Below are 13,627 nucleotides of genomic sequence, written 5' to 3'. Positions count from 1 at the left end.
ATTATCTTAACCCGCTTATCCTGAACAGGGTCGCAGGGGGGCTGGAGCCTATCCCAGCATACATTGGGCGAAAGGCAGGAATACACCCTGGACAGGTCGCCAGTCCATCACAGGGCACACACACCATTCACTCACACACTCATACCTATGGGCAATTTAGACTCTCCAATCAGCCTAACCTGCATGTCTTTGGACTGTGGGAGGAAACCCACGCAGACACGGGGAGAACATGCAAACTCCACACAGAGAGGCCCCGGCCGACGGGGATTCGAAGCCAGGACCTCCTTGCTGTGAGGCGGCAGTGCTACCCACTGCACCATCCGTGCCGCCCCTATATAGACTTTCATTAAACAGTTTTGCTTATATGTTTGATATAGTTCCATTCAACCAATTGCACACCTTAGCAACCACACTAGTAACCACTGAGCAACACCCCACCAACAACCTGGGACATAGTAGCAACCAACTGGTACACCCCATCAACCATCTAGCAACACCCTTGTAACACCCTAACAACAACCTGGGACACCTTAGCAACACTCTAGCAACCAACTGGGACTCCTTCGCAACCACTAAGCAACACCCCAGCAACTACCTGGGATACCTTAGCAACTACCTAGTAACACCTTAGGAATGATCTAACAATACCCTAGCAACCATCTGGTACACCATAGCAACCACCTAGCAACAATCTAGTCTCACCCCCCATTCCCATAGAGATCCGTTCAAATGCAGAGTTTTAGTATCGCTTGGAGGACAAACTGAAAATAAGATATCCATCACCAAGTGAACACTTGTCAACTTATCAACCACCTAGGGACTCCTTAGCATCCACCTAGAAACACCCTAACACCCACCTATTACACCCTCGCAACCATCTAGCAACACCATAGCAACCACCTGGTACACCTTAGCAACCACAGAGTAACACCCAAGCAAACACCTAGCCAGACCCAACCATTCATTAACACTCCAGCAACCACCTAACACACCGTAGCAAGTAGTAACTCCCTACCAACAACCTAGCAGCCCCTTTACAAACATCTAGTTACACTTTAGTAATCACCTTAGTAGTACTTTTAAACCGCTACTATGACAATAAAAAATACTAGTACAATCATTATTACCATTATGCTGCCATTACTACTGCCAATTTAGCTTTCAGCTAGCCCCACACAGTTTCGTACTTTTATAGTTGGTAATGTAACTGCTGATAGCAGCAGCAGAATGAATACTGAAGTGTACAGAAGGATATGCTCAAGTTCAATCAAATGCCTCCAAACCCATTGCATGGTGGTTCATCCCACAGCAAGGCAATGATCACAGACATGCACCAGTGCTATATTTCTTCTCAATGATTTTCCAAAAAGTTAGTTTTGGTAAAACTTTTGTTTGGCCTTTGTCTGTTTTTTCTTATTTCTCCACCTCACAATGGTCTCCTTGACTTTCCTTGGCACTGTGGCTGCTGAGCTTGGTTTACACGGATCACCTGATATAGATGTAAATACCCTCATATTAAAGCTGACAGTCTGTACTTTAACCTCCATATTAATTTCATTTCAAATCCAATGTGCTGGAGTTCAGAGCCAAAAGAACAGAAATTGTCCAAATACTTATGGACAGCACTGTATGTAGAAAATGTGTTAATCGTGTTCCGAAGTTTAGGTCGATAACAATTTATGAACAGGGTGAAAATAGTCTTCGCAATACATTGTTGTTCAAGCACCAGCTTTATACACCTTTCCCAGAACAGAATGTACCAATGAGGTGGCAGGTAACCGAATGGTCATTGTTATGGCTGAGTGCATGTCTGCCCTCCTTCTGATGGATATATGCGACTGGGTGTCAAGCACTGGTGTTAAGATGTGGTCTGTCTCACCATTCATACGTGATCATCATTTCCGGTTTACAATTTGAAAATGCCCTGCGACCCTGTTCAGGATAAGCGGGTTAGGATAATGAATGAATGAATGAATGAATTTGAAAATGTCACCAGCTTGTCTCGAGCACTTCCAGCTTGTGGACCGAGACAAACTGCATACATACCAAAGGTTTTCAGCATGCGCCATCCCGGTAACATCATTAACTGACTAAAATGTGACACGTGACAAAATGGTCTAGCCTGTATGAGGTATAAAACACATCATCTCCTGTGCACAGCTTCAGTTTTTGACAGTGTCATGCCCGACACCACACTAATGCAACAATATTCATAAGGTAATTAAACATTTATTTTCTATTGCCCATTACATATTTTACCTTTAATAGGTATTGGTAAGACATGGCTCAGGCAGTAAGAGCAGTCGTCTGGCAGTCGGAGGGTTGCCAGTTCGATCCCCCGTCCGGGCTGTGTCGAAGTGTCCCTGAACAAGACACCTAACGCTCAAATGCTCCTGATGAGCTGGTCGGTGCCTTGCATGGCAGCCAATTGCCGTTGGTGTGTGAGTGTGTGTATGAATGGGTGAATGAGAAGCATCAATTGTACAGCGCTTTGGATAAAGGCGCTATATAAATGCCAACCATTTACCATTACCATTTGGTAAGAAATACAAAGCCAAATAGCAAAGTGGAAGTTATACAGTGGGTTTAGGCTTCATTTTAAATAGATAAAATGGCAATTTTGCACATCAGTCTACACTCAATAACCAATAATAACAAAGTGAAAACATTTGTAGAAATCTTTGCAAATGTATTAAAAATCAGAAACTGAAATATCATTTACATAAGTATTCAGAGCCATCTGTGAGTTCATCTGTGGCCAAATGTCCAAGGAACTCTTCGTAGACCTAAAATAGTGGCAAGGCATAGGTTAGGGCAAGGGTATAAGCTTTAAGTGTTCCAAGGAGCACAGTGGCCTCAATAATTGTGAAATGGAAGTTTGGAACCACCAGGACTCTTCCTAGAGTTGGCCATCTTTGACAGAAATGAAATATATATATATATCAGTGACCACTTTATTAAGTAGACCAATATACCAGTGTGTTAATGCAAATATACACTGACCGAGCACTTTATTTTATTACACCTACTTATTCATACAGTTATCTAATCATCCAATTGGCAGCAGTGCAGTGCATACAATCATGTAGATACGGGTCAGGAGCTTCAGTTAATGTTCACATCAACTATGAGAATGGGGAAAAAATTTGATCTAAGTGACTTTGACCGTGGAATGATTGTTGGTGGCAGACAGGGTTATTTGAGTATCTCATAAACGGCTGATCTCCTGGGATTTTCATAATTGTTTTAGCATGGGGATTAAATAGGGCAGGCATTTTCAATCTCAGTCCTGTGTATGCTGGTTTTTGTTCCAAACACAATTGCAATCTCAGATTTTTACCAAGTTAAAAAAAAAGTTGGACTGTACAGAAAACCGTGGTGTTGGTTGAGACAAAAAGAAGCATGGAATCTACAGATCACAAAGAATTTAAACACCTGTACAAATGAGAAAATCAGTGGTATGTATCCCGAGATCATCAGGAAATCTCCCCTTTCAAGACAGTAATTTCTGCCACTGGTTTGTACACAACATTATTTATTTAAGCACAGATGAGAGGGCTGTTGTTAGGAAAGATGAGGCTGAAAGCAACAGAGCTAAAAAGTGACCATTGAAAGCTGCAGTTTGCTTTGGTTTACCTTTGCTATTTTAGTTTGTTATTTTGACCCAGATCCAGGGAGGGTGAAGAAGACTTTTTGTTTATTTAATAGTTTGCTACCGTTCTCTCTCCCGTCCCTGCTCCTGTGAAACTAGTTAAACTTCCTTGTATTTAAGGCAAATATATGAACTACATGTCCTGTAAATGTTCCATACATTTCCACAAATAGCAAACAAGATCTGTACTGTATATGGGCAATTCCAGTGTTATGGATGTGGCATTTGGACACAAAATGACAAACAAAATTCTTACATGATAAAAATTGTTAATGCATATTATCTTACTATTATTTAACCCACCTGGCTTAGGGGAAGGGCCAAAAACATTATTTACTCCAGAAAAAATGTGACAACTTGCGTTATGGATGGGACACTAAAAGATAGCTATTTTGGGGAGACTATACACTTTCTAAAAACTCTGTGAACTTTAAAGTCTAATGCAGAAAGTTTGATATCCATAGGAGAATTGGCTGAACATAAAAATATCAATTTTGATATTTATATCTTCGTCTTGAATTTTATGAGAAGATGGATGTGACACCATTGCATTATGAATGTGACATGTCTGAAATGCAGATTGTTTGACAATCTACTTCCCAATCAAATTTTATCATAACGCATTTGTTGTCATCTTAAATGGTTCTGAATATAAGTTTTGACATTGAACTGGTTTTGAATGTTTTCAAGATGGCCGCCAAATAGCATTGATTACAATGGTAATGGGACTAATTAATCTATTTTTAAGCATTCTCCTGTTGTTAGCTTACATTTTATCAGATTTCAAAATGGTTACAATCGACTGTTTGGGACATAATAAGTTTAATTGGGAAGTAAAGTAAGTTTATTTCATATCATGCTAAGGTTGACATTACTGTGGAATTAGTTGTTCAGTAAATGCTTGATTTTTGAAATGTATGACACATTTTTCCAAATGTATACATTTAGGAACTCATGATTTCCTCTGGAGATACTTATTCAGATGCTGAGGTGGAGAAATAGATGTGTTTGCTAATCATTGCTGCCTACCTAGCTCTTGATGTTGTGCAGATGTAGAAGGTAGATTGTAATCCTCTAACATAGATAACTATTGCACTGCAAGACATTTCACACACTTGTTATGGGAACATGAGTTAAAGTAATTTATTCAGTATCTTTGAATCTTCACCAATCATATAAAACACAGAGAACAGTGAAAGTCAGATATATTTAGTTGCAGATATTAGTTTGAAGCAAGTTTAAAATTGCTAGCAAATGTCCATAGAGCAGTTATATTATTGGCAAGCAGTTTAATTTAGCCCTGCATGCATGCATTAACCCCAATATAAAAACCAAGATAAATTGAACTATTGTCAGTACATTTATTTCCCCTTCCATAAGTGATACTAACCTAGAAATTAAAAAGTGTGTAGTTAATGTGTAAACTCATGCCTTTGCTACTGTGGGTCCAGTGTTAGGGCTATGTGCCTGATGTGCAGACCTTCATGTAAGGCAAAACAATTAGATTTAGAATGTCTTTGTATGTCAATACTCATGTAATTAATCATTGTGTGTACAGGAGCATTTAAGTGTGTGTATGACTGTCATTTATGAGCTGTAGTGTACGTCAACTTGTTGGCAGATGTGTGTATGTGTGTGTGTGTGTGTGTGTGTGTGTGTGTGTTTGTGTGTATGAAGACTTATTTGCAGGCTGCACAGCTGCAGGCAGCTGGGACAGAGATTTCTTCAGTGACCTCAGTCCCATCATCACAGCGGAGGACAACAGACTGTGAGTGGAATTCAGTTGGCTTGCAGCACCCGCAAGCACTCTTCCATTCTCCATCATTTGAGTAGTGATAGGAAGAGGCACACAGGCCCCCACATCCTGGCAGTTTGACCTGAGAGAGAGAGAGATAGAATCAGAAAACCAGAACGGGGAAAAGGCATGACCTGTCTGGGATGGAGGTGGGCGATTTTTTAAAACAAAAGTGAGAATCCAGCATGTATATATAGTGAGCTCCAATATGTTTGGGACAAAGGTGAACATGTTTGTGAAATGCTTTTTCACAGTCTCATTTTACCTAGCGATTTGATCAAATTAGAACCTGCACTGTGTTGTAAGATCCTGTCCAATCAGCCGTAATATTCAATATAAAATGCACATATTTATTGGTACAACAGCAGCATTTTTGTTTATTCCTATGTGCAGAGGTAGCTAAGATTAGCTAGCCTAGGTATTTGCCTACTGCCTAACCTACTAAGCTAGTTTAACTGAGAAAGCTATAGCTACCTAGGTAACATGGATTCCAAACTATCCAAGTAAACTACTGAAGATAATGATTTGCTGAAGTTATATTAAATGATTTCTCAGATAAAACCTAATAAGCAAGCAAGCTTATTTGCAACAGCAAACTCAATAGCTGGCAAATATTTCCACCTGTATAGCAAGTATAGTACTTGTATGGGCTGCGGTGGTGCAACAGGCTAAGATGCAGCAGACTTGCGGTTGCAGTTTGCTGCAGTTGCACACCGGGGACCGGGGTTTGATTCCCGGTCGATTCCCGGTCCAAGTTTGGCTGGCTCATGTGGAGCAGCATAATTGGCTCGCTGCGCCAGAGGGAGGGTCACCGCACAATAAGCACCTCGGACGCCTCAGAATCACGGACACGTTTAGAGAGATGGGAAGAAGGTGTCTTGAAGAAGGTGTGTCGCTCTTCATCAGCCCGCCAGGGGGCAGGGTGTGGACGGTGTATCTAACACTAACTCAAATTGGAATAGAGGGGAGTACAATTGGCTACTAAATTGGGAGAAAAAGGGAAAAATCAGAGGAAAAAAAAAGTATAGTACTTGTGATGTTCAAATGAAAAGACTGCTATGTCATTTTAACTGAGACGCTGATATTTTTTACTGCAATCTGTTGTACTGTTTTAATGTTGTATGAATTGCTTGCTTTCTCCTAGCTAGCATGGACTTAAGAGTAAGCCAACTTGGCATAGTGTGTGCTCTTGTTTCAGCTTTCTGTATCTTCATACATACTGTATAAGCCATCTCGCATATGCACGTTTTAACAAGGTAAGTCAGTCCGAGATTCTATTTGAAGCCAGGCCTCGGATAATAGCCGGGGGCGTGGCCAATTCGGACAAATAAAAGCCGGCCCCCAAATACAAGCCGGGGTAATATCGCCTACCAGTAGGGCTATCAGTCCATGAGCACTAGAAGACATTGTTCCGATTTAACTCAATGAAATAAAAGAGCTTAATATTTTATATTGTTGGTTGGTTTAATACTGTTGCCAATGAAAAGTCGTTGTCCTACACCATGGGTCTCCAACACGTTGCTCTCAAGCTACCAGTCGCTTGCCGCTTCCTTTTAAGTAGCTTGCCAAAGGCTGAAGCAGTATACATTTAAACACAATTGTTGCCGCGAGGCACTCCAACCTACAAATTTAATAAAAAGTAAATCAGGCAAAATTAAAAATTAACTCAATTTAGGCTACTTGGCTACGCAATAAGGTTTCCATGCATTTACAGCACAGCGCACGTTCAATGAATGAATGAAAGCGGCTGCCTTGGCTCGCAATAAACAGACGGGTGGAAATCCCGACACTCTTTCAACTACATAAAACTTAACAGTGAACCATCTAATACCCCCCAGATTTCAGTGCCCATCAGTCCCAACATTTAGCAATAGAATCAAACAGTCCAAAAGTAAATTAAATCTCAAACCAAAGCGAAAATCTTTTGATAGCCTACCGGTATGCTGCTCCAAACGAAACGCATGTCTCACAATAAAACGCACTTTAGGAAAAAAAGATCCTTAACTTGCTGTTATCTACGCTAATTTGTTATTGTTCATGAAGGCGTGTCTGGCAAGTTGTTATTTTATGGATTCTGGACTTGCATGTGATTTATTGTGTTTGAGAATATTTGCAATAAACTAAGTCTGTTAAGACTGACACTATGACTTACCAAACGGTGTTTCCTGATTAGCCTACACTAATTGATTTCTGAACGGTTACAGGAAGTGTTGAACAGTGTTGGCCCACTTTAAGTGTAGCCTTTTACTTTATTTCTAAGAATAAAATTCTACAACAGAAGCCTAATAAGAAATAAAGGCCTGCCTCGAATACAAGCCTGCCCCAAATAAAGGCCTGTGCTTTGTGCAGCCTAAGTAAATAAAAGACCCCGGACACAATTTGAGGATTTACGGTATGTCTGCAGAACTGCTGCTCACTGGATGTTTTTTCGTTTTTCGCACCATTCTCTGCAAACTCTAGAGATTAGTGTGTGTGAAAATCCCAGGAGATCAGCCATTTCTGAGATACTCAAACCACCCTGTCTACTACAAACAGTCAAAGTCACTTAGATCACATTTTTTCCCCATTCTGACAGTTGATGTGAACATTAACTAAAGCTCCTGACCCGTATCTACACGATTGTATGCATTGCACTGCTGCCACACAATTGGCTGATTAGATAATTGCATGAATAAGTAGGTGTAATAAAGTAAAAATGTTCCTAATAAAGTGCTGGGTGAGTGTATGTGTTGTTGCTGGGCAGATATTAGTAAGCAACAATAGATAGGTGGTTTATTCAAGCACAATGCAACATTGGCAGTTTTTTCATTAAGTTATAAATAAGCTAAGGACATATGAAAAAGCGGCGGCGACAGCAGAATAGAGAACCCCAGTTTCAGGTACAGATTTGTGGGATGTGCACAGTGCCATTTTTGTTTGAGATCAGGCAGTGTTGTAGTTAATCTCATGGAAAAGGCAGGACTATGTTACTGGGGAAGAGCTATGTTTCAAATATCATAAGGCATTTCTACATATAGCCAGCTTTTTTCAAATCCTTAGCTCAAGCTATATCAGTATAACTATAAGGATAACTATAACTAAAACTGTGATACCCCCATCCCTTTCAGAGATGCATGATTGGCCTCTTTATAGGTAGCTAAGGCTTATGGGATTTCTCTCTATGTGTATGTGATTGACACAGATAATGGGCCTCATCAAAATTTTGGGAAACCCATGTGCAAATGTATGTGGGATCAGAAACAAATGAACAACTTCACCAGATTCATGAAAGACGCGTAGACACAGCATTTTTTTGCATGCATGTGTGTATAAATACCAAGTAATCGTAAATCAAAGGTGCGTGCACAAAATTTGTGATTAGCATAAATTGAAGCTCCTAAAACACCATATATGGAATTTTGACTTTTTAAAGAGTAAAAAAAAAAGCTTCTATGAAGAGGAGATTGAAGTTCTGTTAATGGAAGTATAACAAGCAAAGAAATACACCGATCAGCCATAACATTAAAACCACCTGCTTAAACCATTTTTTTCCACAATTAAAAATGCTTAAAACTGTATAAACCTGTCTTTAAACACTTAATAGTGCATTTTTTGTTATTTAAATATCTTGGTACATACTGTGTCAATGAACTGTCTTAACAAGTGCTCCAGGACCAAAATAATTTTTCATATATAAAAAATAAAGACCAGCCATATGCATGGGATCTATTACGACATAGGTTTCACCACATGCAGTACAATGTAATTCCAATGGAGGAAAGAAGGGTGAAACTGATTTAGGATTAGATGCCATGAAATAAGGCGGTGGTGTTTATTTCTTGTTAAATATGAAAAATTCTACAGGTCCTGGAGCATCTGTTAACGTCACATTGATGTCATTATGAATACCAGTATGTACAAGATATTTAAATAACAAAACAGTGCACCCCTCCCAATAAGACTTCTACTTTTCAATGCAATTCACTTATGATAAGTACGCATATCATAATGAAATATTAAGTGTTTAAAGATAAGTGTATACAGTTTAAAGCATTTTTAATCATGAAAAACTAGTTTAAGCAGGTGGCTGATTGGTGTATTTTATTTCCGTAGTGTAAGAAGTGAATTGTCAGAGCTGTGGAAAACTAAAGCCTGGTAACACAGCCAAGCTGTTGTAAACTCTTTTTCAAGTAACACGCACTATGCAACAGGTAAAAAGAAAATAGTTTCACATTTGGCGCTTTCTTTCCCACAGTGATGTCAGCAAGGCAGCTGTTTCAGCTCCACAAATTGTAGATTATGTGTAAATATTATTACTTTGGCAGCAACTTTTCTTGAATGTATTTTTATGAAAATGTATCTGTATTTATGTTACTGAGCTAGCTAGTTTGCTAAACCTGTTGCGATTGGTTTACTATTTTGACAAGCAGCTGCCTTCCAGGCTTCACTGAGGGAGTATACATTGGGCTGGAGGAATGCATTGGCAAATCATAGGCAAGGTTGTTATCTGGAATCCCGGGTGACAGCAATAGCCTATAGCTACGTTTTCCCTGTCCATGCAGAGAGCCAGAAGGAGGTGTCACAAGCCTCAAACAAAGTGATTATGTGGCCATGCCTCAAATCTTCTAATAAAGCTGTAAATGCAATGTAAAGCTATAGCTAAAAAGCCTAATGCTGCTTTCATGTCATATTAGAATGAACAAATTAGCACCTTCCGGCTGGGAAAAACAGTTCACGTCATCGTCTGACATTAAACACGAGGCAAAAAACAAAACTCATAAACAAATCAGCCACGTCATGCCTCTTTTATAGCAAGCCATTTTTGCAGGTGTAACTTGAACTTGAACTCACCGTTATAGTTTGTTGTTTCATAGGCGTAGTAGGCTACACCATGCCACATACATGTTTTATGGAATTTATATTCAGCTCCACTTAAGCATTAATTAATCAGGATTACCGGAATGAAACAATGATGAATCCTGTTGCGTTTTTGTATGATATGAATAATTATAATATCCAATTGGCATATTCAAATAATTAAATATTAATAATATTATATAAATAAATACATAAAATATGAATTAATGGAATAATAAAATAACAAAACACGCTTTACAACTGTGCAATTTCATTTCCGCACACAATATGAACAGCTGAGACCACTCGTGAAGTTTTTTCGGCTTCTATGAAAAAACTGATATTGGAAAACTTTGATAAATCCCACTTCATTTGTGGAAATGCATTTCTGATGGATTTATGGTGAATTTTGTTCGGATCACGTTTGATAAATGAGGCCCGCTATGTGTTAGCTAGCTAGCTACCTTCTTTAAAATAAAGAGCAACATCCTTACGTTGTTGTTAACGTAGATTGCAAAGCTTGAATGTAGTAGCTAATGTTAACCATAACCACTTACTGCTCGCTATTTACAAAAAATGTGTGGTTTGAATTTACAGTACTGTGCAGATGTCTTAGGCACCCTAGACTTTATTATATATATATATATATATATATATATATATATATATTTTTTTTTTTTTGTATAAAAGAACACATTTGAGATTTAAAAATATTTCTTTTCCAAAACATTTTACAGAGACATTTTTGTATTTAATTAGTAACATATTACTGTAAGCAATTGACAAATTTTTACATAAAAACTTGATCAAGGCTGTCTGAGATCAGAAGCAAGGAGCCAACCAAAGTCTGCAGAAGAACTGTGGCAGGTTCTCCAACATGCTTGGAACAACCTCCCTGCTGACTGTCTTATAGAACTGCAGGACAGCGTATTCTGCCAAATTACTAAAATGTATACTACGTTTATTTATACTACGACCTTTCATTTAATTATTTTTGAAATAATCTTATCTGTACAGAATGTTATACAGGTGCCTAACTTTTGCACAGTACTGTACCTCAGCCAACTAATATTAGTAGCTATTAATGCTTTCTAATCTTAGCTATCTCCGTAACGTGAGGCAATTTTAGTGAGCTTACCAACATGAGATTGCGATTCGGTCTGATTGGTACCAGTTGTATGGGAGCTGGCTTACATTATAGTGTTTCAGTATCTAGTTATATGTACAGTAGTTACTTTATTTTGTTATTCTGTAAAGCACTTTAACTGCTGTTTAATGCTATATTACATCATTCTGACACTCATTTCAGAACCTAACCAAACAGGGTTTCTTTTATTTTGACGGAATTAGATACTCAAATGCTTTTGAATCAGAACACAATCTAGATCAGTGGTTCTTAACCTGGGTTCGATCGAACCCCAGGGGTTCGTTGAGACAGTCTCAGGGGTTCGGCAGGGGTCAAGACACACACAGTATAGCCATTGTGCACAAATAAAATATATACCTATTTTTTTAAGAAATCACATTTTTCCAATTACGAAGGGTTCTGTGAATGCACTGATGAAGCGTGCAGGGTTCAGTACCTCCAATAAGGTTAAGAACCACTGATCTAGATGATAAAAAGGTGAACCTTTGAGGGTCTTAAAGCTATTGTGCAATGATAGGTTGCATGTGTTTGCAATTTGAGTGTGTTTTGTGTGCAGTAATTTCTGGGTGTGGTATAGTGCGTGCTTTGTGTTTGTTTGTTAATAGGCATGTGTTTGAATGAGTACCACTGTGTAGGACAGATGCAATTGGTTACATGTGGCATAGGTGTGCCAATTTAGTTCGTTCAGTGATAGTTACCTTGCTCTGGCAGGACTTTCTCTTTACAATGGTTTCATGGCTCACCAACCCACAAATGCTCTTTTTCTTCTCTGTAATGTATAACCCAGATTCTCATTAGTATACCGCCTGCAGTTTCATCTGTTATAATCTTGTCAAAATAAAACTGATTGAGTAAACATTTTTTAAATTTAATATCACTGGTTGACTTGCACAAATGATTTCATTTTTCATCATAGAAATTGAGCTACTTACCACATTGGAGCCTTGGACAACATTTTCCCTTCACAGTCACAGTGATGATCTCCTCATCATCCTGACAATGGGGTACTGTGTCACAATGGCACTCTTTGAGTAAAATGTAAAGAGAGACTGGTTAAACAAAATCCCAAATCCCAAAATCTGTATACTCTTTTAACAGCGTCAACAAAGGTGTGATGTGAGGTGTGTTACTTTGTTCAAGCTCGCCAGGTAATCCAAGACAGCTGCGATCAAGTTTTGGTCTATCACTTAATATTATTACTTCATTGAATGAAATGCTAAAAAAAAGCTAAAAACTAAAAATCTAAAATGTTCTATTTTCTGCTGATACACAAATGCAGAAAGCATAAGAATTGAAGACCAAATGTATATTGAAAAATGTAGGATGCCTAAAACTTTTGTATTATAATGTATAAGCACATAATTGCCATTCCTAAGCCCCGCCACTCTAGCAATCTTGGTCAAAACATTCCTTCAAGATGGCTCGACTCATACCATTAAGCCACCTATCGCAATAAATAATAGATTGTTGCTGGAGATCAGTTACCATTTGTTCAAGCCAACAGCAAGCCTTGAATTATGCCGTTTTGGGCCTCCAGTCACAAAGCGCTTTGATAATGACAACAGACATCTCAATAGTGAATAAAAAGAATGACTTTGAAGAAATGCAAAGTGAATAAAGTAACATTCCGTTAACGTTACAATATTATGTTATCCACTGAACAATTTTTTGAAAACCAAGCTACATTTGGTTGAAAAGTGAAAGCTTAACTAGACGACTTGTACATAGCTAGCCTGGCTGTATCCACAGATGTCCACCTCTCTAGATTTCAAGATTCTCACCGAGTAACTCAAGCTACCAACTGAGAAAGAATATCTCTTGAAAATGAGTCTTTTCTATTAACTCATTGTGTCGCATTATGACGTTTCAGACGCCACTCTTGAATCTAACATTAGCTGACGTTCGCCAGCTTTGTTTACATCACCTCAGCACTATACTTTGTTGTCACTTGTCATTAGCCTGTCTGGGGGATTTTGCAGAGCAAACCAGTCACTACTTCCAAGTGCCACTTTTAGACTGGGAGGTTATCAAAGGTGGGGCAAATACAGTGGTGACATGCAAACGTTATAAAGTCAGCCTAAAGAGCTAATCTAGTAGGTGTCTCCAACATTAACCAGCTGAGCAGCTCACTTTAGCTGCCAAGCTTATATAGGCTTATTTTCTAGAGTCGAGACAATAAAATAAGCTAACGTTGTCA

The 13,627-nt window shown here is 38.7% G+C and overlaps 1 protein-coding gene across 1 annotated transcript in view; it reads right to left on the bottom strand.

Annotated features, from left to right (window-relative positions):
- Nucleotides 1–4,767: 4,767 nt before the first annotated feature.
- Nucleotides 4,768–13,627, bottom strand: part of LOC133114970 (mucin-3B-like) — a 35,596-nt gene continuing 26,736 nt past the window's right edge. Inside the window, exons 2-4 of the mRNA XM_061224676.1 lie at nt 12,363–12,455; nt 12,129–12,199; nt 4,768–5,529 (exon numbers count right to left, since the gene is read on the bottom strand). Of these exons, the coding sequence (XP_061080660.1) occupies nt 5,332–5,529; nt 12,129–12,199; nt 12,363–12,455 (362 nt within the window). The 3' untranslated portion in view covers nt 4,768–5,331. The remainder of the gene's footprint in view (nt 5,530–12,128; nt 12,200–12,362; nt 12,456–13,627) is intronic.

Source organism: Conger conger, chromosome 2 (assembly GCF_963514075.1).
Source record: "Conger conger chromosome 2, fConCon1.1, whole genome shotgun sequence".
NCBI classification, from domain to species: domain Eukaryota; kingdom Metazoa; phylum Chordata; class Actinopteri; order Anguilliformes; family Congridae; genus Conger; species Conger conger.
The sequence above is the reverse complement of the archived record's forward strand: the minus strand, read 5'-3'. Positions and strand labels throughout refer to the sequence as shown.